The 26,621-nt window shown below is 50.6% G+C and overlaps 2 protein-coding genes and 1 long non-coding RNA gene across 9 annotated transcripts in view; all 3 read left to right on the top strand.

Moving 5' to 3' along the window:
• The first annotated feature begins 1,546 nt into the window (after nt 1-1,546).
• Nucleotides 1,547-3,877, top strand: TIMM10 (translocase of inner mitochondrial membrane 10). The gene is made up of 3 exons (XM_049646658.1): nt 1,547-1,649; nt 2,085-2,200; nt 3,421-3,877. Exons 2-3 carry the CDS (start codon nt 2,130-2,132, stop codon nt 3,620-3,622), a joined length of 273 nt encoding a protein of 90 aa, XP_049502615.1. The 5' UTR covers nt 1,547-1,649; nt 2,085-2,129; the 3' UTR covers nt 3,623-3,877.
• Nucleotides 3,878-13,007: 9,130 nt separating this feature from the next.
• The window catches only part of SLC43A1 (solute carrier family 43 member 1), a 32,503-nt gene continuing 18,889 nt past the window's right edge, over nt 13,008-26,621 (top strand). The window contains exons 1-3 of one of the 7 annotated variants that reach the window (XM_049646668.1): nt 14,812-14,900; nt 16,952-17,144; nt 22,213-22,550. Coding sequence is in view for 4 of the 7 variants with exons in the window: in XM_049646666.1 (XP_049502623.1) it covers nt 14,672-14,900 (229 nt within the window). In the remaining 3 variants the exon portion in view is untranslated. Of the gene's footprint in view, nt 13,409-13,854; nt 14,085-14,105; nt 14,188-14,217; nt 14,901-16,946; nt 17,145-17,513; nt 22,551-26,621 lie in introns of those variants that run through there. The other 6 variants (XM_049646669.1, XM_049646667.1, XM_049646664.1 and 3 more) reach the window with 6 other exon arrangements.
• LOC125933619 (uncharacterized) lies at nt 15,591-24,976 on the top strand. Its single transcript, XR_007461035.1, has 2 exons — nt 15,591-16,719; nt 24,702-24,976. It is a non-coding gene; the product is annotated as an uncharacterized LOC125933619 (long non-coding RNA).

Here is a 26,621-nt window from a genome sequence, read left to right on the forward strand (position 1 = left end):
AAAGTGGAATGCTTAATTGACTGAGCCACCCAGGTGCCCCCATAAGATAACTTTTGAAGGTGTTGGAAATATACTGTATTTTGATTTGAGTGGTGGTCTTAAGAATGACTATGTATGAGGTGCCTGAGTGGCTCAGTGGGTTGAGCAGCCGGCACTTGGTCTCGCCTCAGGTCACGATCTCACAGTTTGAGTTTGTGCCTGGCGCTGGGCTCTGTACTGACTCATAAAGCTTCCTTGGGATTCTCTCTCTCTCCCTCTCTCTGCCCCTGCCCTGCTCACATGCTCTCTCGCTCTCTCAAAATAAATAAATTTTTAAAAAGTTAAAAAATCAAGTTTGTTTCATATATTTGTCATTTTACTGTATAAATGTTATGCCTTAGTTTTATTAAAAAAATTTTTTTAAGTAAGAGCTACACCCAACATGGAGCTCGAATTCACCACGGGGTGGAGATGTAAGGAGTTGCATGCTCTACTAACTGAACCAGCCCGGGGCCATACCTTAATTTTAAAGTATGGGGGCACAGGGTTTGAGAAAGATGAGTCCTTACAGCAGAAAGGAGGGCCAGTGTTTAAAAATCTTGACTCTCCCAGGGAACTAGGGAAGCAAACAGTTACCAATCATATAGTGTCTAGCCCATCTTCTCCAACGGGCAGTGTATGCTTGCACCATTCATTTGCATCTTCTAAATTTCGTTTACTGGGAAATCCCTTGAAAACTCAAAGGATTAGGGTGGGTTTTTGTTGTGCCGGGGTGCAGATCGAGGAACACATGGAACCTGGAAAGATGAGTTCACAAGTACCTTCCTCCTCCCTCGCTCAAATACACTAGGTTAGCTCTGGTGGCAGCCAAAATTGCTCCAATTCACCTCTTCATGGCCCAGGTCGTCTAACAGAAGTTGCATAAAACAGACCGCACACATGTCTCATCTTTCTGTGAGCAGGAACCGCGCCTCGCTTCTCTGTGCAATCCCAGAGAAATCTTAGGACCTACATGCAGCGGTATTCCCAGTGTCTTGGAGCGTTGGTTCTCAACTTTGGCTGCACAAAGAGAGCACTGGAGGATTTGAAACATTTACCGATGCCTACAGCCTATTCCCAGGAGTTCTGATTTGATTGGTATGAAGTGAGGCATGGGCTTCGGGGTCTTTTAAAGCGTTCCAGGTGACCTTAATGTGCAGCACAAACAGAACTGCTTTTGGGGGGCGGCTTTCCTTCCCCGCGCCTACTTTGCTGCCGTGGCGTCAACTCTCCGGGGGGTGCGGGCGAGGCTCACCGGGCTTGGCCCCGCGACCCTTCCTCCGGAACAGTTAAATTCAGACCTCCCCGCGATCACCCAAGGGACTTGACAGCCAGGCTGCAGGCGCTCTGCACTCCGCCCAAGCCTCTATGGTGTTTTGGTGTCCTCTCTAGCATTTGCAAGGCGTCTTCACCTCCAGCCGCGGCCGGCGGCTCCCTCTCTATGGTAGCGGATTTCCCAGCGCACCTCATTGGTACTTCATTCCGGAAGCGGGTCCGACCAAAGAGGCGGGAGTTCCCTCCCGGAAGTGACCCACGTGCTTCCGCCTTAGCCTACCTGGTTTTACGGTGAGTTCCTGGTATCTGCCCTGAGTTGGGGTCACTGCGGGCGTTGAGACTGGCTCCAGGCCGTGGTAAGTGAACTCTCGACTCAAGGTGACCCTGATAATGGCGCCGCCATTTCAGAGGTGCAGCCTCTGGACCGGGACCTGGGCGCCCTCGCTCCGCGTGTGATCGAATTCCCAGCGCCCTAGAGGTTCAGGCCCGCGGTTTAGTGTTTCTTTCCGGGCTCCCCATCTTCTCCTGGATAGAAGTGGCCACGAGGGACTGAGCGTCAGGGCTCCCGGGCTCGATTTCTAGGCCCTCCATTGATGCGCTGTGTGACCTTGGGCTAGGCAGTGTTCCTTTTCTGGGCCTCAGTTTCCCCGTCTGTGAGATGGGGTGGTTAAACTCACTGAGGTCAGTGGCTCCTGCCCGCCCGGTGTCCTATGATTCCTCCACATCCCCCATACCCTGGGATGGGAAACTGAACGGGAGGGGTGGATGCTGACGGTGATGTCTGCTCCCAGGTCGAGGAGGCCAGAAGGAGATCCCTTCCACGGTGCAGGGCTGAGATGGATCCGCTCAGGGCCCAGCAGCTGGCTGCAGAGCTGGAGGTGGAGATGATGGCTGATATGTACAACAGGTAAGAGCCAACCGCCCGTTACCTTGTCTTCGAGAATGAGCCTAGGTCACCCTTTCTCAGAGTACCTTTCTGAGGGTACCCACCCCCACCTGCGAACCTCATGGTGGAGGGCTAATGCAAAGGCAGTATGGGGTCACTAGAATGAGTTGGACATTTAGATCGGGATGCTGATGGCGAGGAAGGAGCTGAGCAGGAAGGGCAGTTAAAGCTCTGATTAGGTTCCAGGAGCAGTTGAGCATCTGCCTTTTGACAAACAGTACGTAGCCCACTTAGCAGTGGACGCTTCTTAAACTTGTACTCCACCTCAGGCACGTGCTGAGCATTTTACACACCTTAATCTTTTTTAAAAATCTTCAAAATGACCCACTAGGCTAACTTTAGTTGTCCCATTGTACAGTGAAGACATGGAGGCTTCTGGAGGTTCAAGAACTTTCTCGGGGTTCACAGTTGGTGAATAGCAATGTCAGGACCAGTACATCAGTCTGACTCCAGACTAGTGGCCACAGCCATATGGCAAATTTGGGAACAAATTGACTCCATCAATCACCGCTCTTATGGCCTTGGGCAAATCACTTGGATTGTTGGACTGGTGTTTCTCCCGTAAAATGGAGATAATAACAGTACCTACCTCCTGGAGACATTGTTAATGTTAAACGAAGAAATGTATGACAAGCTCTAAGTATCGAGCCCAAGACGTAGAAGGCAATCCACACGTGTTTGCTGTTTTTATCGGCTTAAGCTTCCTGGTATTTTCTCTTGGTGGTTTATCTGGGAAGCTGTATGTTAGAATACTTTTCAAATGTTTTAAATAATTTTAAAATGTAGGCTGTGAGGTGAGGGTCCATGGGTTCATAGCCAAGCTTTATGGGATCCTGAGGCTCTCCATGCCTTAATTTCCTTATCTGTAAAATGGGGATAGTGATAGCGCCTCTACCTCAGAGGATTATTGTGGGGACTGCATAACAGTCTGTGTCAAGCACTTAGCATGATGCCTGGATCCTAGCCAGTGCTCAACTAACGGTTCCTATATAATCAGTCATAAACGTGGGCTCAGATGACGTGAGGACTGTCAAGGACATTCCGAGATGGTTGAGATGCAAACTGAGGATTTAGACCGCCTTCTTGGGAGGTGAAATCAGTGTAACGGGGCAGGAATGATGGAGAGTTCCTGGTATGCCTCAGGATGCTGCCAACCTGACCTTGCCCTTGTTTCTCCCCAGAATGACCAGTGCCTGCCACCGGAAGTGCGTGCCTCCCCACTACAAGGAAGCAGAACTGTCCAAGGGCGAGTCTGTGTGCCTGGACCGCTGTGTCTCCAAGTACCTGGACATCCATGAGCGGATGGGCAAAAAGTTGACAGAGTTGTCTATGCAGGATGAAGAGGTGATAAAGAGGGTGCAGCAGAGCTCTGGGCCCGTGTGAGGCCCCAGCCGGTATACATCCCGAGGTGCGCCCTGTCTCTTCCCACTTGTCTAACAAAAGTGCCCCCATTGGGTGTCATCTGTGAAGACGGCCAGGCCTAGGCTCCTTGTGGAGAGGCTCCAGGAGCCCAGAGTATGATAGAGCTGTCTCCCGGTTGAAGAAGGGGTGTTTGTCCCCCTGGGATGTGACTGTGCATGTACGTGTATGTGTGTGTGTATATATACATATATATTAAAACGGATTTGTCGACTCTTACCATATGCAGAGCAGTGTGGCCGGCACTTGGGGTAGAGGCAGCAGACACAGGCTCTACCAGCAGAGGGGGTCCAGCGTGGTGTTTGAAAGCACAGACTGGTCCGAAGGTTTAGGTTCCTGCCACAGGTCGGCCACTTGCCCTGTGACCCTGAACTTGTCCCTTCCCTGTGCTGTAGCTTCCTCATCTGTCAAATGGGGACAGTCGTAGGGCTGTTGGGAAGATTAAATGATGTACCATGTGCACAGCTTTTAGAATAATGACTGGGGCACAGGCAGTGCCCAGTAAGTATTAACCATATACATGTGTTGAAATAACAGCTTAAAATTTAAGTGGAGTCAGGCAGGCATTTTTCCAGATCTCAAGGAAATACTTAGAGGAGCGAGTGAACAGGAGATGGGATTTGAGAAGGAAGCAGCCAACCCCTTGGTTCCAAATGGCAATATCGAAACATGTGAAGGGCCCAAACTCGGGTGTGATGTGAGTGATCAGGGAGGGGACTGAGTGAAACCCACTGCCATTCGCTGCTCACCTGAATCAGAAACTGCACTCCTCACTCTTCACATGATGTCCGAGGTAGCTCTTTCCACCATCTTTCTGTGCCGCCATAATGGTGCACGTGAATGTCCTGGCCGATACCCTCGAGAGCATTAACAACGCTGAAAGAGGCAGGCGCCAGGTTCTTACTAGGTCATGCTCCAGGGTCATCGTCCGGTTCCTCATTGTGATGAAGCATAGTCACGTTGGCAAAGTTGAAATCGTTGATGATCACAGAGCTGGAAAATTGCTTGTGAGCCTCGCGGGCAGGTTAAACACGTGTGGAGTGATCTGAGATACAACTCAGAGATCCAGAAAAGTGGCAGAATAACCTGCTCCTGTCCCACCAGTTTGGTGTCATTGCACTGACCGTCTCAGCCGGCGTCATGGGGACCATGAAGAAGCAAGACAAAAACACACAGAAGGGAAAATCCTGGGATTCTCTTCCTAGGGATGGAATATGTGCATGCAAATAAAATGTCTCGATGGTAACAAAACATCTGACCTAATCCACTCACCTGGGCTAAGGGGTCCTATAGGGGAGTGGGGGCCCAGAGAGGTGGTTGCTGGCCGGAGGTCTCATGAGAGGAGCGATCACATCGAAGCCAGGACTGACTGCTACACTTTGCCGCCTCACTGAGGAGACCAGTGCCTCGACTTCCTGTCCTTCTTGTCCTGAGTGCCTCAGAGAGCTGCAGCTTGCAGAACGTGTGGGTCACTCCAGGTGGGGTTTTGGTTGACACCAATGCCACCGGAAGGAGTGCCTTCATGGTAGAAGGTGGGTACCTGGGATGGAACCTCACCGGATCTCTAGGCATCGAGCAAAGGAAGCGATAGAAGCAGTGAGTTTGGGGCTTAAAAGTGCAGGCCGTCTGGGGTGAAATTTTCTAGCTGCGTGTACCTGCTGTGTGCCTCAATTATTCCCTCCATAAAATGCTAATGGTACCTACCTCACTGAGTGTTATGAAAATGAATCATGTTAATAACTAAAACACTTAGGAAAGTGTCTGCCTCTGTCACATTAAGGACTCGACGTTAGCTTTTTTGTTTGTCTGTTGCGGATAGACCCCGGGAAAACCTCAAAACCATGTCCCTTGACCTTAGTGGCGAACGGAAGGTGAAGGCTTCTCCCTAGGTACTGAAGTGCAAGCTTGGGCCAACAGGTGGCGCTGTCTGCCCGCAGGATCAGCACGGCCGTGGACAATTCCACAAATGCCTATTCTTAACCTCTTCTGTGCTCGCGTTGTGCTAGGGAGAGGGGAGCCGGGAGAAAGATCTTGTGCTTGCCCTCAGGTTTAGCAAGGAACATCGCAAATTCCGATAGTGCATAGCGGGAACATCACAAAGAGGTGGTAGGAGTGGAGAGAAGAGGTTCCAGCTGGAGGGAATGGTACTTACAAAGGCTTTGCAGTGGCAGAAAGTGTGGAGCGTTCCAGAGACCGCTTCAGCAGGCCTGCGACGCTGAGTGTGAAGGGAGGTAGTGGTGAGAGATGAGACGGGGGTGCTGGGCAGGCACAGTACTGTAAGAGCCTGAGAAGCTGTGTTAAGGACTTTGGATTTTCTCCTACTAAGGGCATCAGCAAACTGTTGAAAGATGTAAACCCTGGCAGTGAAAGTGACGGATTGGCATTTCAGAGGCTCTCTCCAGCTGCCAGCTGGGTGGGAAGTGGAAGATGATGGTAGATAATGGATTAAGGGGAGAGGTGCCAGGGAGCCAGTAAGGATAGCTCGTGAGTGGCAGTGGTGTATTAATAAGTCTACTCTTTCAGTTAATCATTATAACAACTCAGAAGCAGGTACAGTTCTCACTTTATTGCTTTTCTTTTTTAGAATGTTTGTTTTTGAGAGAGAGAGCATGAGCAGGAGAGGGGCAGATTGAGAGAGAGAGAATCAGAAGTAGGCTCCAGGCTCTGAGCTGTCAGCACAGAGCCCAAGATGGGGCTTGAACCCATGAGCTGTGAGAGCATGACCTGAGCTGAAGTCCAACGCTCAACTGACTGAGCCACCCAGGTAACCCCCAGTTATTCTCACTTTCTAGATGAAGAAGTTGAAGTCTGAAGAGTTAGTAACTTGCTGAAGGCCATAAAACAAGCAAGTGACAGAGCCAGGATCCCAGCTTATTTAGATAACAGAGCCCACTTTTAACCACCCCTCTAGGATTGGGGTGGTGGGGGGGACACTCCTTAAAGAGATACAGGTCAGCAATTTCTAATTTCATTCAGCAATATTGACTGTTGCTGCGACATGCAAAGAGCTATAGAAAGGGTCCAAAGTGAATTTGCTTGGACCCTGCCCTTGTGAATGGTGGGGGAGGCAGGATGGGGGCAGGAGGGTGGGGACAGGAGAGAGGTAACAAACATACAAAGGGTGGGGGGATGGGTTAGGCTCTTTCTGCCATAGAGAAAAGTCAGGAACTCCTAATCCTCATGTATTTTTGCTAGATTATCACAGTTTTACAATCAGGAAACGTCTCATGAAAGTCTGGGCTTTGCCTTCTTTTGAAAGTTTAGAAGCTCTCACAAGTCAGCCTACATCCATGCTTGGTGGCAATCTGCTGGAAGATGGGCAGCAAAATTCCCACTAATTTCTTCCCTTCTCATCATCTGCTTGACCCATAGGCGTTGGTCTGTGCCTTCTTCTGGGTTTTCAGATGAGCCGGATGCTAGAAAACACGGAAATGTCCTGGAATAGGCAGGCAGGCCGATGGTCTTGCCTGTTGCTACTCATTCCTGGTACAGTCTGCTTCCCTTGAGTGTGCACCAGACCTACATACTTGCTTCTAACAAACAGAGCACAGCAGAGGTGACAGGATGCCATTTCAGAGGTCAAGGTACAAAAGATTGTAGTGGGTTCTTATTCTCTCTCTCTCTCCTCTTGCTTACTGTGGTGAAGCAAGCTTCATCTCGTAACTGCCCCCTGGGAGACCCATGTGGTAAGGAACAGAGGGCACCCTCCGGCTGGAGAGGAACTGAATCCTGCCGACAACCACACGTGTGAGCTCAGAAGCAGACGTTCCTCCAGTCGAGCTTTCAGATGACCACAGCCCTGGCTGATCCTTCACAGCTTTGTGAGAGACTCTGAAGCAGAGGACCCCTCTAAGCTGCACCCTGACTCCTGACCTGGAGAAAACAAGATACTAAATGTTTTAAGCCATGAAGTTTTGGGGTAATTTGTTATGTAGCAGTAGCTAACCAATACATGTACGGTTCTCACAACTATTGACAATTTGTCTGAGACCATGGTCTTTCTACACCTATACCTGGCATGGGCCAGGCAACATTCCAGGCATTTGGGACACATCAGTGAACCAAACAGAAAGATCCTTGCCCTCTTGGAACCTGTATCTGAGTGGAGACGGCTTTGCATAGTAGAAGTCTGGGTTGGCAGTGCTGTTTTGGAGGAGAGTCTTCAGCTCCTGGGGACAGTTCTTTTTTTTCTTTTTTTATGTTTATGTTTTGATAGAGCCAAGGAGGGGCAGAGAGAGAGGGAGAGAGAATCCCAAGCAGGCTTCACGCTGTCAATGCAGAGCCCAATGTAGGGCATGATCTCTCAAACCCTGAGCTCATGACCTGAGCTGAAATCAAGAGTTGGACGCTTAACCGACTGAGCCACATAAGCACCCCTCCCAGGGGAAGGTTTTTAACTTCTTTCAGGTTTTGGACCCCCATGAAACTCCAACACAAGCCATTATTCTTTAGAAAAATGTACATGTACATAGAATTTTGCATACAATTTTAGGGATCATCATAAAAATTTTTGTGGGCTGACCTGAAGGGAGTGTTGTGACGAGTACTGTTTTAACTGCTGGGGCAAAGAGAAAGACAAAAAATTTAACGGGGAGGCGTAGTAAGACCAGTTGCTTTTGCAGTTGTGATAAGTGCGAGGCTGTGGGCCTATGTAAAGAAAGGAATGTGCCCCCAAGTCTGGGTGCTCAGAGAAGGCTGTCTCCCAGAACATGGTGGGTAAGTGAGATCTGAAGGATGAGTAGGAAATTGCCAGGCAGGGAGCGTGTACGCAGTGGGTTCCGTGCTAAGTGGCAGGAGGGTAGTGGTGAGGAAGGTGGGCACGGATCCCTGCCCTCTGGCACATACAGTCCATCAGACAAAACAGACACAACTTGATGAGTTTCGTCAAAAGGAAGCTCAGTTATCACATAGATCACATAGCAAGGGAATTTATCGTTGGAATCATGCAAGGGGTGCCATCCCCAAGGAAGTGACCATGAAATCATAATCTGAAGAATTAGATAGGCCAGAGCAGGGGAATGTTCCAGGCCCAGGAGGAACTGGAGGTGGGAGAACATGGGGGTACTCATGGGCATGAAGAGGTCACCATGGTGAAAGCATAAGAAGAGAGAGGCCAGAGGGAGGTTGGGGCCCAGATGGACTTGAGGGTGTTGATGGGAGTTTGTGTATTTGTCCAGGGGTCATGGGAAACTTGGCAAGGGGAGAGGTCTGATCAAATGTTTTTGTTTTTTTTAATGTTTATTTACTTTTGATGGGGTGGGGGGGGAGGGGACAAAGAGACAGAGACACAGAATCCAAAGGAGGTTCCAGGCTCCGGAGCTGTCAGCACAGAGCCCAACGCGGGACTTGAACTCAGGAGCCGTGAGTTCCTGACACAAAGTTGGACACTTAACTGAGCCACCCAGTACTCCCAAATCTGTGTTTCCAGTAGATCGTTCTGATTGGATGGTGGGGTCACGTGCACAGGTGGACTCAGAAAGGCCAGGTTGAGAGGGGTGCCTGGCTGGCTCAGTCGGTGGGGCCTGCAACTCTCCATCTGGGCGCTGTGAGTTTGAGCCCCACCTTGGGTGTAGAGATTACTTAAAATCTTAAAGAAGAGAGAGAAAGAAAGCCCAGGTTGAAAGGACCTGCTGGTGGCAGCTGCTGATGACCTGGGCTTTGGGATGGCAGTGGATGGAGACCAGAGGTCTTTAGAGATAGGACCCACAGGCTCTCTAGACGGGTTGGATGCGGAAGATGAGGCTGGAAGCAAAGTCGGGTAACTCCAGTTCTGTGGCTTAAGCAACCAGGTTGAGGGTAGTGCTTTTACCCACATAGGCAGCAACGGAGCAGGAGCAAGTTAGGGAAGAGGAAGGTCATTTATGTCATTATTGAGCACTTATTATTTTATTCTTTAAGTAATCTCTACACCCAATGGGGCTCGAACTTAAAATCTCAAGATCAAGAGTCACATGCTCCACCAACTGAGCCAGCCAGGCGCCCTTTTTATTTTAAGATTAAAAAAATTTTGTTTCCATTTTTTTTTTTTAATGTTCATTCATTTTTGATAGACAGAGACAGAGCACGAGTGGGGGAGGAGCAGAGAGAGAGGGAGACACAGAATCCGAATCAGGCTCCAGGCTCCGGGCTGCCAACACAGAGCCCGGTGCGGGGCTGGAACTCATGAACCGCGAGATCATGACTTGAACCAAAGTCGGACGCTTAACCGACTGAGCCACCCAGGCGCCTCCCAAAAGTTTTTAAAGTAATCTTAAAAATAAGTTATTTTAAAGCGTAAAATTCGGCGGAGCCTAGTACACTACAAAGTTGTACAACCGTCTCTACTATCTAATTGCACATTTTCATTGCCCCAAGAAGAAGACTCATACTCGTTAGCAATCACTTCCTACCTTTCTCTCCCCCAGCTCCTGGCAACCACACGAATCTACTTCTGTCTCAGCGGTTCTGCCTAATCTGGGCATTTCATATAAGTGCAGTCATACAGTATGTGGCCTTCTGTGTCTGGCTTCTTTCACCCAGCATGCTTACAAGGTTCTTCCCTGTGGTAGCAGCACCAACTGGTACTTCATTCCTTGTGACCAAATACGACCACACTGCATATTAGTATACACACATTTTGTTTTATCCATCAGTTGACGGACCACTGAGTTGTTTGCACTTTCTGGCGATCCTGAATGATGCTGCTATGAACATTTGTGTCCAGATTTCTGTGTCTGTGGATGTTCTCAGTTCTCTCGGGTATATTCCTAAAAGTGGAGTTGCTGGTCACGTGGTAGCTCCATGTTAATGATGCCAGAAGCTGCCAAACTGTTTTTCCAAAGCAGCTGCACCATTTTATTTACATTCCTCGTGCAAAAGTTTATAATAACTACTTATTAGAAGAAATCATGTCTTACATACTGAACTGGATACTGTCATTTCCAGCACTTACCGGACTAGGAGAGGGGGGCTCAGGAGCGTGCGTGCCTTGGGCAAAATTGCTCAGCTCGTCTGCTGCAAAGCCAGGATCAGGACCCCAGCCTGTGTGCCTGCGAAGCTGGTACTCTGGTCCGCTCAGCTGTGAAGCAGGCTGCAGCTGGCAGCCAGCAGGAGAGCCCATGTGACATGGGTAGTGTCAGGGAAACGGAGTCTAGGAAGGGGTTCCTTTTGGGGGACAGGGAGGGGGCTGATAAATCCTATCAATTCTGATATGGAAGTGTGTCTTAGATCTGTTCCCTTCTATTTAAAAAAAAAAAATCTAAACTATTAGAGTCGCTTTAAGATCTCTCAACTGTTCTAGGTTCTCTCTCCTTTCCAGTATATCCTCCATTCCTTAGGCACACAAACTCGACCACATCTAATCGCCATCCTTAAAGAAAAGAAAAGAAAAGAAAAGAAAAGAGAAAAGAAAAGAAGACAAGAAAATGCAATCCCGGAGTTCCTGTTGCCCATCTCCCGACACTGAAAGTCCTTGGCCTCACAGAGGTCATTCCAGACTGACCCCAGCTTACTTTTTCAGCTTCATTTCCCACCCACCCCCCTTTCGTTTATCCAGCACATTTAGCCAGGGGCTCGTTACCTGCCGGGTGCTGGGATAGGTGGCAGGCACATACCTACCACGTGGCACCTGCCCTCAAGAAATTTACAGCTTGTGGGGAGAGGAGGCAGACAGCTACACCAATGAGTCTAGGTCAGTGTGAGGGCTTCAGCAGAGGTTAGACTAGTGTTTTGGGGGAATACATGGGCAGCCGCCCGCCCCCCCGGCCGAGCAGACCAGACAGTTTCCAGAAAAGGGTAAAACGTGAGGTGAGTTGTGAAGGATGAGTACGTTGGAAATGAAGAAGGGAATCTGTCATGCCCACCAGAAGGAGAAGCAGGTGCAAAGGCAGGGAGGTATGAAACCAGCTGGCCTCACACTTCCCTCCACAGGTGCTTGCTGAGTGCCTCTTAGGTGCAGGTGCTGTTCTAGGTGCTGGGGATACAGCAGTGAGCACAGCTGGCCAGGCCCTCCCCCTCCCGGAGCTGAGAGTCCATGAGGGGAAAACATGGACCGGTGTCAGGGATCAAGAAGGGGCAAGGTTTAAAGTCGTGGGGGCCCATGGACCCCTAACGCCCACGGAAGGAGTCCATAAAGCCCTGAAATTTGTGTGTATGTGTTCCTGGTCACACATGCATTTTCACAGGGAGTGCACTCAAAACATTGCATATTGCATTCTCAAAAGGATCTGTGACTGTCTCAGGTTAGAACCCTTATTCTAGGCTAAGCTAAGGTGTTTGACCTTGATCGGGAAGTTCTGCGAGTCACTAATGAATTTTAAAAGGTGAAACCATCAGAGCCTGACACCCCGCTCCCGCCAGAGAGAACTCCTTGTGCCCTTTTCACTGCTAAGCCTTTGCTCTTGCTGTTGCTTCTGGCCTAGAGGGATGGAAAGGGCCACACTTAAAAGCCCGAAGATCTGACTTCACGTCTTGCCTCCACCTACCATGTTCCAGCTGCCAGCCGCCAGCCTTCTCCAAACCCCTGTGGGGTTGAAATGAGACCATGATGTTTTGAGGGTTTAATGGTTTTTGTTTGGAAAGCGCCCAGAGTTTAGTAGCCACTCAGCAAATGTGAGTTCCCTCTCTTGGCTTGGTGGCTTGGCCATTAAGGGATCCCCTTGTCTTGAGGTCTTCATGGCCAGTGGCTCACATGGCTCTGGAGCTTTGTGGATATCACCACTACCACTCTCAACACGCTGTATTAAGTTCACATCAGTATTGACTGGCCTTTGCTTCACCTCATTAACCCACACCTCCCCTCTATTTCACAGATGAGGAAACTGAGGCCCAGGGAGGTGGGGAGATTTACCAGGAATCAGTGTCTGGAAGCATCCTATTCCCAGGTCTTCTGAAATAATAATAGCAATAGCAGTAACAACAATCAACACTTGTTGCACGTACCCCACGCTGAGCGCTGGGCTCAGCATTTGACCTGCATCATAACCCTTAACTCCGTCCTTCACTGCCCCCCGCCCCCCTTATCCTAATTTACAAAGAAGGAAACCGAGGCTCAGGGAGTTTAAACAACTTGCCCAAGTTAAGCCAGGCCAGTCACTTTCAAAGTCCAGATGCAGACCTCCAGCTGACTAACTCTAAGGAAACCCATGTCATTCTGCTTCTCAGAAAACACTACTCCCAACTGCACAGTTCAAAACCCCACCCAAGCCGGCCCTGCATCGAGGCCAGTCGGCTCCAGCTGAGTCGTTCTCTGTTTTGACCAAGGATACAGAGGGCGCTGCCCAACTCGCCTGGGGGGCCCGAGGGAGAGGGCGGGGGTGGGGGTGGGGGTGGGAATTCTTTGTGCTGGGGCGTGTGCTGCGGGGGAGTATCTGGGGACCAGAGGGCGAGTCACGTGCGCGTGAAACTAGACCTAGGGGGAGGGGAAGGGAAGGGAGCCCCCGCCCCCACCTCGGGGCGCAGCCCGGGACGGGTGTAAATACAAGAATTAACTCCGTGGATCCGCTCAGCCTATGCCCCGTCTCGCGGATCGGGGGTGCCCGGCGGGTTCCCCGCTCCCCGACTTCTTCCGAGGGGGCAGAGGAGGCAAGAACACCAGACTGCGGCGCTGAGTCCCCGAGGCGGCCCGGCCCCGGCGCGCAGAGAAGTCCGATAGCCCGTGCGGTTCGCAGCTGGGCCCGCGCGACCACGGCCGCAGAGCGTGGACGCGCCGCGAAGGCGCTGCGCTCCCGGAGGCGTCCGCGGCCGCGGGAGGCGCGCTTCCCCCCACCAGAGGTGAGTGGCGGGTGTGGTTAAGGGGGTCCCCGGCTGCGGGTCCGCTGGGAGCCCCACGGGCCGGCTCCCACCGACACTCCCAGGCTCCCCAAGAAAAAAACCTGCTCGCTCCCCCGAGCCCGTGGGGTCCCGCGGCTCGCTGTCGCGTTTCTCCAAGCGCGTCCCTCCCTCCCTTTCCTCCGGCCCCTCGGGTACTCCTCTTCCTCTCGGCCCCTTCGGCTGCACTTCCTCAGTTTGGAGCAACACTCTTGTCGGAGTTTGAACCGACCTGCGGGCGCGCCGGAACCCAGAGCCCCATTTCACAGATGAGGGTACTGAGGCCCCGGGAGCCGCGGCTGGTGCCTTCCGCCCCTCCCTCGCGCCCTTCCCCCCTTTGCCCTTCCCAGTCCCTCTCCTCTCCGCGGCATCCGTCTCCCCCCTGCCGCTCCCCACCCCCGCGCCGCCCGTGTCCCGTCTCCTCCCACGGTGGTGGCGGCGGCCGCGGCCGCGGCGGGGGGAGCTCTGCCTCCTTCCCTCCCTCTGGTAAACACACCCGCCCGCCGCCCGCCCGCGGGGAGCTCGGCCCTTATAAAGTCAGCGGCCGCGGGACTTCCTGCCGGAGCGCGAGCACCCTTCCCCGACCCGAGAGCGCGGGCTGGCTCGGATGCGCGCCGCGTGGTGGCCCGCGCCCTGCCGAGTGAGTGAGGGGCGCCGGGGCCGCCGGAGGGCCCGCCCCGGGTCTCCTTCCACGTGGCAGCTGTCTGCCTGGATCGAGGGACGGTGGGGACACCGGGCGCCTGGTGCGGAGAGGCGGAGGGCGGAGGGCCAGCGGGGGCCGGGCCCCAGAGGAGAGGAGTGGTCTTACTGGGGCAGCAGGAATGGGGGCGGGGGGTGTCTCAGGCTAGTCCCAGACTTCCCCTTCCTCCTCCTGCTTGCTTCTGGGGGTCCTTCCTGGCGCGGGCGGCCGGATGCTGGCCAGCGGTGGCTTCAGAGCGCGCCCTGCCCCTTGCTGACCTTTGGGGACTTGGGGAAGTGCGGGTTTGGGCCCGGGGAGCCGGGCTCTGCGCGTTCTGGCCTGGCTGGAAGAGCCCGGCAGCGCGCCAGGAATCTGTTGCGCTCAGACAGGACCTTCCTTGTTTCCGATAGTGGCCCGGCGGGAGCGCAGCGCCGCGTGAGCCCCTGGCACTGCCAGTGCGCCCAGAGCCAGGTCGGCGGCACCCGCCGGGAAGCCCAGGGCCCTGGGACCTTCGCGGGCAGGCTCGAGGGGTCTCAGGAGCCGCCGGGATGCGAGACCCTTCCCCGGGGCCGCCGGGGGTCCGTTTGCTCAGCGCGGTGTTCCTGTGCAGGCTCGCGGCCAGCATGGCCCCCACGCTGCAGCAGGCGTACCGGAGGCGCTGGTGGATGGCGTGCACCGCGATGCTGGAGAACCTCTTCTTCTCTGCCGTACTCCTCGGTTGGGGCTCCCTGCTGATCATGCTCCAGAAGGAGGGCTTCTACTCCATCCTGTGCTCAGGTACGCCCGAGGAAGGGCACGTCGGGCTGGGGCAGGGGCAGCAGAAGGGGAAGGTGGAAGCTGGAAAAGAACGCGAGGCTGAGCGGACGGGACGCGGGGCTGCCTAAGACAAGCACTGCGCAGGCGTTGGGACAGCCCCACTTCTTGACCAATTCAAACTTCTTCTAGAGAGTAGGTGGGTTTTGCCCCCTCTACCTCGTGTATCTAATCTAGGCTTCGCTGAATGCCAGGTATCGTGCTGGGCATTCAGACCCTTTGGCAGCTTCAGGTCTAGATCAAGATGGAGACCCCTAGAAGGAGAACAGGCACCCAGCTGGGTGAGGCATGTTTTACCAGGACTCCTATAAGGCTAAGTAAGACAAAGGAGAGCCTACAAAGTGCACTTGAATGTTAACAGGCCGGTGCCCCTCCTTTTCCAAGACTTTGAGCCCAGGGTCTTCAAATCACCATCTGCACAAAGTCTAGAAGCCTCATTTCCTCCAGGCCAGGCACTGTGGAGGGACCCTGCTTTCCATTTCAATTCCTTTGGCTTCCCTTGTGGTGTCTAATGAGGAAGTAGGAATTCTAATGCTCCTGAGGGGAGGGGAGGAGTCCAGGTCCCCTCTGAATTGTTTTCCCTGGCAACTGGAGAGGACCTGCCCTTTGTCATGTAATGGTCTTGATTCCTGCACTGCTCCTTCCGGCCAATTTTTTTCTAAAAAAATTTTTTTTCTAACGTTTTATTTTATCTTTTGAGAGAGAGACAGAGCAAGAGCAGGGGAGGGGCAGAGAGAGAGGGAGACATAGAATCTGAAGCAGGCTCCAGGCTGTGAGCTGTCAGCACAGAGCCCGATGTGGAACTTGAACCCATGAACTCGAGATCATGACCTGAGCCGAAGTCGGCCGCTCAACCGACTGAACCCCCCAGGCTCCCCTACGTCACACATTTTGATCAGGCTTGACAAATGTATACCCCGGGAACCACCACCACCATAATCGGTATTTAGAATATTTCCATCACCCCCAGACTCCTGCTTCCCTTTTGTTGCCCACCCCTCTACCCGTGCTTTTTAAAAATACATGTGAGAGCTTTATTAAGATATAAGTCACATACCTTATGACTCACCCATTTAAAGTATACAATTCAATAAGTTGTGCAACCGTCAACATAATCAATTTTAGAACATTTCCTTTACCCCAAAAAGTAACCCTGTACCCATTAGCAGAATCCTAGGTTTATGTGGGACAAAAATAGATTTTTTTTTTTTTTTTTTTGGAAAAGCACTTGTTACCTTTTAGTAGACCTCCCTCCGTGGGGCTTCAAGCTGCCAGGACACAGCCATTCCTACCCCTTGATCTTCTCTTCAGCTCTTCTGTTGAAGAATTTGGCCTTCACAATGACAGGCTGCTTGGGGGAGCCCTCTCCTGTCCAATACTTTGTAATAGCCTGATGGTACCACATCACTGATAGGAGCTGTTCTGTATATTTCAAATAAATGGTGTCTTCTAATATTTGGGCTTTCGTTATAGGCTTTTTTCACTTAGCATGATGTTTTCAGGGTTGTAGTGTAATAGGTCGACTTATAAGATATCAGAAAGCTTACTGTATATAAGTTCGGCTTAAACTCACCTTTCATGAATAATTAAGATAAAAGCTTATGCAGTTCCCTATTAGGGTTATCGGAAATTACTAACCACCCTATCTCGCTTCCGTAACTTCGCCTGCTTGTTAAGTAGATAACTTAGGTTGCAAAACGCTCCCCACCCCTTCTACCAAGATCTGGCCTAGGCAAGACCAACATGTAAAAAGTCACGAACTCACTGCCCCACGGTATCTTAGGTGTCTAACTATGATTGGTGATTTTAAACCCTCTTAGAACAAAGAACTTTAAATTGATAGGTTCCCGCCAAAACTAACGGTCTGTGTGTCACAATATAATTGGCTCCCGTGAAATGCTGTAAATTGTCATTGGTTAACTAAATAATGACGTACTCTGACTTGCTAAAATCCATGTAAGCTCACTGCTACCTTTGTGCGGGGCCATTCTCTGCACTTTTCTCCTTAAGATCAGGAGATCAGGTTTGGCCCGGCCGTGAATAAAATCTTGCCTCGCTTCTATTCGGCGTCTGGTGTTTCATTTGGAGGTCCCACCGAGATTCTATGACCACCCGAAATTCGGAGGCCGAAGCGGAACAGCTAGGGGAGAGCTCCCGAGAGACGTTCCTCGGCCCCGGCCTTCCGTTCTCAGACCTGGCTTAAGCAAGGTATGCGAGGCGGCACCTATTTTCTATTTTCTGTTCTCTGTTTTCTGTTACTGGACAGATCTGATTCTAGGAGGGAAGTCTGGACGCGGGTTAACTTCCGCCTAGCTGGTATCTGGTGGAGACGTCCCCAGCACCATCTGGGTCTCCGGAACCTCTGGGTCTCCGGACCCTCTGGGTCTTCGGATCCTCTGGGTCGGGCTTGATCACCCCAACCATTTGTTCTATGTTCAGTGCTCTGTGTGCCCTGTTAAACGTTTCCTGTTAACCTATCATTATCTCTGGTGTGACCCACTGTTTAACCTCCGCCATGGGTCAGTCTTCGTCCAAGCCTTGCCCCCCCCCCCCGCCCCTTAAATGGATCCTAAATAACTTCTCTGGTTTCAGAAAAAGAGGAAAGAACTATGGCTTTAACCTAAAGCCATCCTGGCTGCGGACATATTGCCAACTGGACTGGCCGACATTCTCTGGGGTTGACTGGCCCCCCACAGAGGGCTCCTATAATCTTAACCTTGCTTATGCTGTCCGCGGGATTTGTTATGATGTTCATCCCCACAGGAGCCATATGTTGTGACTTGGGTCGACCTAGAAGACCCACCTTCCTGGCTGAGAGAGTGCCAGAAACAGGGCCAAAAGCTGTCATCTGGCATCTCCCTTTCCCACTCCCCTTCCTCTTCTTCTCCAAACTCCAAACCCTTGCTTCCCGTCACTCAGCCTTCAAAGAGGCTTTACCCAGTGCTTCAGGAGATAACCCGAAGGGACGGACTTGTTATCCGATCCTCAGAGACCACCTCCTTCTCCCCAGACTCCAGTAGCTCCCTAGGAACCCAAAGCCGCAGGAGACCCTTTGACTAGTCCCCCACATACCAGATCAGGAGCCCTCTATAGAGGAGAACACCAGTCCTCTGATGCCCCAGTTCCCATCCTTCTTCTTAGGCAAATGGCTCCGGCTCCCGGTCCAGATGGGCAGCCAACACGCCCAACGCTTTTCTACACTCCTTTCTCCACCACGGACCTCTACAACTGGAAAACTCAGAACCCGCCTTTCTCTGAAAACCCCCAGGGCCTAATTGACTTACTGAGCTCTATTTTCACCACCCACTTACCTACTTGGGAAGATTGTCACCAACTCTTGCAGGTTTTACTGACTTCAAGGAAAGGGCCCGAGTGCCCCGGGAAGCCACGAGAGCAGTCCTCGGCCCAGACAGAATGCCTACCACAGACCTTCACAGAATTGAGCACGTTTTCCATTCCGCGCCGCCCCATTGGGACCCTAACGCGGATAATGGTAGGGAGCGTCTACTCCAGTATCGCCAGATTCTGTTACAGGGGCTTCGCGCAGCGGCACGAAAGCCCACCGATCTGACAAAAATTCATGACACGGTCCAGGGACCGAAAGAGTCGCCTGCAGCCTTCCTAGAAAGGCTTTACCAGGCTTACCGCTTATATTCTCCTATTGACCCCGAGGCAATAGAGAACCAAAAAACCATTAATATGGCTTTTGTTTCTCAGTCGGCCCCAGACCTCCATAAAAAGCTCCAAAAATTAGAAGGATTCGAAGGAAAGCTAATTTCAGAGTTGGTAGAAATAGCCCAGAGAGTTTTTCAGAGCAGGGACAGCTCTGCCCTTATGCAAGGGAAGGAAATAGGGAAAGTCCTCGTAGCAGCCTGGGGAAAACCCCCAGGCAACAGCAAAGGACAGGGAAGGCCTCAACCCTGAGGCCAGAAAAGACCCTGAGCAACATTGGGAAAAAATCAATGTGCTTATTGTAAGAAAGAAGGACATTGGAAAGATAAATGCCCCAACAAAAAGCCTCCCATCCTGGTCGCCCAGGAACAATGACACCACCACAGCTCCCCTCTTTCCCTGAATCCCCAGGAGCTTGTGGTTACCCTCAACATAGAAGGGAAAGAAACCAGATTCCTGGTTGACACTGGGTCTTAAAGAACCCTTAGGACCTGTGATTAAAGAAAAGGTATACATTCCGGGAGCCACAGGACAAACGCAAGGCTACCCGCGGACTCGTGCCCGAATCACTGACCTAGCTGAAGGGACTATTACTCATTCCTTTGTGCTCATACCTGATTGCCCATATTCCCTTCTGGGGAGAGATCTGTTGCACAAGCTTAAGGCCCAAATTTCCTTTACCGGAAATTCTATAGACTTGAACCTACCGCCACCTGCCATTCTAGTTGCCTGCCCTATATCAGAGGAATATCGACTCTTAGAAAAACCAGAGCAGAAAGCGTCTCCATTAATAGAAAAGTGGAAAGAGGCAATTCCTACACTTTGGGCTGAAACTAAGCCCCCTGGACTAGCCATTCGACAAGCGCCGCTAGTGATCCAGCTAGCTGCCACAGCCACCCCCATCCGGGTGAGGCAATATCCCATCAGCCAGCAAGCGAGGGAGGGAATTGCCAAACACATCAACCGCTTGCGAGAAGCTGGGATCCTAATGCCATGCCATTCCCCCTGGAATACTCCCTTGCTTCCTGTCCCCAAACCTGGGACTTCAGAATATAGGCCGGTACAAGACCTCAGAGAAGTTAACAAAAGGGTGGAGACAATTCATCCTACAGTCCCCAACCCCTACACTCTCCTGAGTGAACTCTCACCAAATTACTGCCTTTACTCCGTCCTGGACTGAAAGGATGCATTCTTTGCTTTGCCGATTGCAAAGGTCAGTCAGCCTATTTTTGCCTTTGAATGGACAGACCCAGGTGGAACTTACAATGGACAGTTAACCTGGACTCGACTGCCCCAAGGGTTTAAGAACTCCCCCCACTCTTTTTGATGAGGCTCTCCGAAGGGATTTGGTCCCCTACCGGGAGAGCCACCCAGATGTTGCGCTGTTGCAATATGTAGATGACTTGCTCCTAGCCGCTGACTCCTTAGAGAACTGCACAAAGGCTACAGAGGACCTGCTAAGGGAATTAGATGTCCTGGGATATAAAGTTTCCGCAAAGAAGGCGCAAATTTGCTTGGACTCTGTCATATATTTGGGCTACCAACTGCATGCAGGCAAGCGATCGCTGGGGCCAGAAAGAATCCAAGCTATCCTCAAACATTCCTAAACCCACAACTAAAAGGCAGATCAGGGAGTTCCTAGGAGCTGCTGGGTATTGCCGCCTCTGGATACCAGGTTTCGCTGAAATGGCAAAACCCCTGTACTCCGCCACTGGGGGTGAAGGAACTGAGATGGTCTGGGGAGAACAAGAAGACAGGGCTTTTGAGCAGATCAAGAGCGCCCTCACCCAAGCCCCAGCCCTAGCTTTACCTGGTATTACCAAACCCTTCCAACTATTTGTGCATGAGATCCGGGGAATTGCTAAAGGGGTCCTTACTCAAACTTTGGGCCCCTGGAAACGACCTGTAGCCTACTTGTCCAAGCGGCTGGACTCTGTTGCCACCGGGTGGCCCAGTTGCCTCAGAGCTGTTGCCGCCACTGGTTAAAGAAGCTTCCAAACTAACGGTTGGGCAAGACCTTCAGATCATAGGACCTCACGCAGTAGCATGCCTGCTGCACTCCCCACCAGACCGATGGGTCAACGCACGAATCATCCAGGATCAGGTATTGCTACTAGACCCTCCACGCATCACTTTGCTGAAGGCAGAGGCTTTAAATCCAGCCATGTTGCTACCTGATGATGACTCAGAGGCCCCACGCCACGATTGCTTGGAAACTGTGAGTACTCTTACGGGACTGAGGGGGGGACTTAAGAGATCAACCTCTGTCAAAGGTGGATTTCGAGCTGTTCTCTGATGGCAGCAGTTTTGTCAAAGATGGGATCAGATACGCAGGTGCAGCTGTAGTGACTCAGGACCAGGTTCTCTGGGCCCAAGCCCTTGAGCACGACACTTCTGCCCAAAGAGCAGAGCTGCTGGCGCTAGCCCAGGCCCTCAGATGGGCAAAGGGAAAAACGGTGAAAATTTTCACGGATAGCAGATATGCATTCGCCACCGCCCATGTTCATGGAGCTCTATATAAGGAAAGAGGACCGTTAACATCAGGAGGGAAGGAAATTAAAAAAGAAATCCTGGCCCTACTGGAAGGAAGCCTTATGGCTTCCTAAAAAGGTGGCCATTATACACTGCAAGAGCCACCAAAAGGCAGACTCGCCCCGAGCGAAAGGAAACGCCTTTGCTGACGCAACGGCAAAGGCCACAGCAGAAAGAGATGTTCTCCCGATTAAAATTTTGCCTCTGCTGCCTCCACGCTTTCTCTCCACGGAACCGTTTTAGACCAAAGAGGAGCTACGCCTGATAAAAACCTTGAGGGCAGAAAGAGATGACCAGCATTGGTATCACCTCGAGGATGGACGCATCTTCATACCAGAAGCTATAGGACGGACCTGGCTCCCGCAAGTCCACAGCTCCATGCATCTAGGGGCAACCAAGCTGTCTGAACTAGCCCAAAGAGACTATTTTATTCCAAACCTTAATAAAGTCGTACCAAGCCTAGGAGACTGATGCAAAGCCTGTGCTCAGACTAACCCATCTCCCAAGTTTAATTTTTCAGGACAGCGACTACGCAGACAGATACCCAGAGAAATATGGGAACTTGACTTCACTGAGATGAAACATGGACCCTATGGCTATCATTATCTCCTCGTACTGGTGGACACCTTCTCTGGATGGTTAGAGGCTTTCCCCACTAAAACAGAGTCCGCTCAGATAGTGGCTAAGAAATTACTAAAATGAATTGGTTCCCCGATTTGGCGTCCCTGTTGGTTTGGGGTCAGATAATGGCCCGGCTTTCATAGCCCAGATATCTAAAATGTTGGCCAAAAGCTGACAAATAAATTGGAAATTACATTGTGCCTACCACCCCCAAAGTCCAGGGCAGGTAGAAAGAATGAATAGAACTCTAAAAGAAACCTTGACTAAATTAATTCCAGAAACTGGCGAAAACTGGGTAGGCCTCCTTCCTTTTGCCCTCCTCAGAGTACGCTGTATACCTTACGTAAGAGGCATTCCCCCCTTTGAAATCCTATTTGGAAGACCACCTCTCTTGCTTCCAAAACTGGGAGATGAACAATGGGCGGAAATCTCAAACCAACATCTCCTTAAGTCCTTGCAGGCTCTACAAAGTACATTTCCAGCCATCCGTAACCTAGTAAAAGAAAGCCGGAAGGAACCGCCCTCTGCAGTCGAACCATCAGACCAAGGACTCGGACCTGGAGATTGGATCTGGATGCAACGTCACACCTCCCCAAATTTAGAGGCACGCTGGGTTGGGCCCTATCCGATCATCCTGTCCACCCCATCCGCTGTGAAAGTTGCCGGCCGGAGCCACTGGGTCCATCGCTCTCAAATTAAAGCGGCACACCCCGACCACATTCCTCTACAGTGGACTGTCAAACGGACCGAAAATCCTTTGAAGGTCCGGCTGGTAAAAGAATCCGCTGGGTAATTTTGTTCTTAATAATTTCCTTGGTCGGAGAAACATGTTCTGACCACGCCCCTGTCCAGTACCGTTGGATAGTTAGGAAAACCACTACGGGACAGGTTTTAGCAAATTCTACCTCTTACGCTTCCCCTGCCTTGACCTTTAATCTGTGTCTTCTGTTCCCCATTGAGTGGAAACAACAACCATGATATCAAGGTGCTACCAGAGTTTTGCCATACCAGAGAACCCCAGACTGCCCAAGTTTCAAAGGAGTACGGCTTTATGCTTGTCCCTCTGATGGGCCCGCCGGCTGTCAAGGACGAGGCCAGTTTCACTGTGCCTCATGGGGTTGTGGAACCATAGCTGACTGGGTTACTGAAAAGGATCAGTTTATACGGTCTGTAAGAGCAGTGTCTCCGACCGAGAGTCAACACCTAGTCACTATCATCATCAGAAATGGTTTAGATCCCTGATGGAATACAGGGAAAACATGGGGATTGAGATTATACGTTTCTGGTCTTGATCCTGGCACTGAGTTCACCATTCAGAGGTTTAAAGTTAGAGTCACCCCTAGAGCGCCCATTGGGCCCAATCCTGTAATTAATCCTCTCCCTGACCCTGAAAAACTGCCCCCCAGGCCTCTAGCCCAGTCATCAGCTAAGTTTACGGCCCGTTCGCCCACCACTGCTGCCCTTGTGTTGACTCCTCCCCCCGCTAGGAACAAACCTGAAGTAAGAGAGACCGATACCTTTAAAGCCTTGTACTATACCTTTAAGTTTTTAAGTGCCACCAACCCTAACATCACTTGGGATTGTTGGCTGTGTTTGGATCCTAGGTCCCCCTACTACATAGGAATAGGTGCTCCAGTCCCTTTGGGGACGAGAGAAGACCAAGTCAGGAATTTGAGTCATGGCCAGATAGAGGGTCATTGTACCCGGGGCAGAACCCAAGTCTCACCTTAGGAGATCTAGAAGGAGTGGGGACTTGTTTCTGTGCTGGAAATTACCAGATGAAACAGTCCAGGTATTTGACTTATTGTAACAGCACCATCTACTTGCCAAATAATACTTATGTGGGGGGTACCCTTTACTTCCTTGTACCACCCTCTGGGACTTGGTTCGCTTGCTCCTTGGGTTTAACCCCTTGTTTAAACCTCCACCTTCTAATCAAGAGGTCTGATTTCTGCATTCTAGTCCACCTCCTACCCCAGGTCTTCTACTTTTCAGGTGAAGGAGGAAGTGAACCCCTAGGTTTCATTCCCCAGTCTCGATTTACGAGGGAACCCATTTCTACTATCCTAGTGCCCCTCTTTGTAGGACTGGGGGTTGCAGGATCCTTTGGCGTAAGTACTGCCGCTTTCATCACAGGGGATCAGAACTTCAAATTACTAAGCAAACACATTGATCAGGATATATCAGAATTAGAAAGGAATATCAATAAACCATCTGAATCTGTAAACTCTTTAGCGGGGGTGGTACTTCAGAATCGGAGGGGCTTAGACCTGTTATTTTTATAACAAGGAGGGCTTTTATGGCCCTTGGGGAACAGTGCTGTTTTTATGTCAATAATTCAGGAATCCTCAAGCAGAGCTTGAGTCAGGTCAGACAACGACTAGAGGAAAGAGAAAGACAAAGACAAACTAATCAAAATTGGTATGAGTCTATATTTTCCTGGTCCCCTTGGCTAACAACTCTCCTAAGTGCCCTTGCGGGACCCCCTATCTTTCTCTTTCTAGCTATAACTATAGGACCTTGTTTGATAAAACTACTCCAGTTCATAAATCGAAAAATAGGATCTATAAAGCTTATGGTATTCCGTAGCCCATAGGTCCCACTAGCCCAGATGCCAGAATAAGGTTATTCAAAGGTTTGAATAACTGACAAACAGGAGTGGGAAATGTAATAGGTCGACTTATAAGATATCAGAAAGCTTACTGTATATAAGTTCGGCTTAAACTCACCTTCCATGAATAATTGAGATAAAAGCTTATGCAGTTCCCTATTAGGGTTATCGGAAATTACTAACCACCCTATCTCGCTTCTGTAACTTTGCCTGCTTGCTAAGTAGGTAATTTAGGTTGCAAAACGCTCCCCCACCCCTTCTACCAAGATCTGGCCTGGGCAAGACCAACATGTAAAAAGTCACGAACTCACTGCCCCACGGTATCTTAGGTGTCTATGATTGGTGATTTTAAACCCTCTTAGAACAAAGAACTTTAAATTGATAGGTTCCCGCCAAAACTAACGGTCTGTGTGTCACAATATAATTGGCTCCCGTGAAATGCTGTAAATTGTCATTGGTTAACTAAATAATGACGTACTCTGACTTGCTAAAATCCATGTAAGCTCACTGCTACCTTTGTGCGGGGCCATTCTCTGCACTTTTCTCCTTAAGATCAGGAGATCAGGTTTGGCCCGGCCGTGAATAAAATCTTGCCTCGCTTCTAGTCCACGTCTGGTGTTTCAGTAGCAGGTGTCAGGACTTGGTGTCTTCCCATTGCTGAGTAAGACTCCACGGTATGGATCTACCACATTGTATTTATGCATGCATCAGTTGATAGGCATTTGTTTCCACTCTTTGGCTATTATGGATACTCCCGTGAATACTTAGGTACAGGTTTTTGTGTGGACATACGCTTTTCTTCCTCTTAGGTATTTATCGAGGAATGGAATTGCTAGGTCATATAGTAACTATGGTTAACACTTTGAGAAAACGCCAGACTGTTTTCCACGGTGGCTGCACCTTTTTTTTTTTTTTTTTTTTTACTATCTATTTATTTTTGACAGAGAGAGAGAGAGAGAGAGAGAGAGAGATGGAGAGCAAGTGGGGAAGGGGCAGAGAGAGAGGGAGACACAGAAGCTGAAGCAGACTCTAGGCTCCGAGCTGTCAGCACAGAGCCCGACGCGGGGCTTGAACTCATGAACTGTGAGATCATGACCTGAGCGGAATTCAGATGCTTAACGGACTGAGCCACCCAGGTGCACTGTGGCTGTCCCATTTTACATTCCCACCAGCGGTGTATGGAGTTCCAGTTTCTCCATATCCTCACCAACACTAATGAGTGCTCGTCTTTTTTACTATAGCCATTCTAGTGGATACAATATTCTCTTTTTGTGGTTTTGATTTGCAATTCCCTAATGGCTGATGATGATTAGCGTCTTTTCATGTGCTGCTTGGCCCTTGGTATATCTTCTTTGGAAAAATGTCTTTTCAGATGCTTTGGCCGTTTTTAAGGTGGGTTATTTGCTTTTTTATTATGGAGTTGTAAGAGTTCTTTATATTCTGGGGCGCCTGGATGGCTCAGTCGGTTAAGCGGCCGACGTCGGCTCAGGTCATGATCTCGCGGTCCGTGAGTTTGAGCCCCGAATCAGGCTCTGTGCTGACAGCTCAGAGCCGGGAGCCTGCTTTAGATTGTGTGTCTCCCTCTCTCTCTCACCCTCCCCCGTTCATGCTCTGTCTCTGTCTCAAAAAGAAATAAACGTTAAAAAAAATTAAAAAAAAAAAGAGTTCTTTATATTCTAAGTGCAAGTCCCTGATGAGAGACATGATTTGCAAGATTTTTCTCCTCCCTGTGGGTTGTCTTTCCACCTTCTTCATGGTGTCCTTTGGAGCATGAAAGGTTTTTTAATATTGAGGAAGTCCAGTCTATCTTTTCCTTTGCCATTTGTGTCTTGCTTCATGTTCAAGAAATCATTGCTTAGTCTAGGATCACAAAGATTTATGCCTAGGTTTTCTTCTAAGAGTTTTTATACTTACAGCTCTTACATTTAGATCTAGGGTCCCTTTGGGGCACCTGGGTGGCTCGGTCGGTTAGGCGTCCAACTTTGGCTCAGGTCATGCATGATCTTGTGGCTTGTGAGTTCGAGCCCCGCGTCGGGCTCTGCGCTGACGGCTCAGAGCCTGGAGCCTGCTTCGGATTCTGTGTCTTTGTCTCCCTCTGCCCCTCCCCTTCTCACACTCTGTCTTTTTCTCAAAAATAAATCAACATGAGATCTTGGGTTCCTTTGCGGGTAATTTCTGTCTGTGGTATGAAGTTTCCACTTGGTGTTTTGAGTTGACAGAGGCTGAATATGTGTCTGACCCCAGTTGTC

The sequence above is a fragment of the Panthera uncia genome, chromosome D1 (genome assembly GCF_023721935.1).
Source record: "Panthera uncia isolate 11264 chromosome D1, Puncia_PCG_1.0, whole genome shotgun sequence".
Taxonomy (NCBI): domain Eukaryota; kingdom Metazoa; phylum Chordata; class Mammalia; order Carnivora; family Felidae; genus Panthera; species Panthera uncia.

What these genes read in the sequence shown, in the direction of transcription:
- TIMM10 (XM_049646658.1), top strand. Translation starts at nt 2,130, where the DNA reads ATGGATCCGCTCAGGGCCCAGCAGCTGGCTGCAGAGCTGGAGGTGGAG. An exon ending in ATGGCTGATATGTACAACAG is followed by an intron (nt 2,201 to 3,420) that starts GTAAGAGCCAAC and finishes GTTTCTCCCCAG; the next exon opens with AATGACCAGTGCCTGCCACC.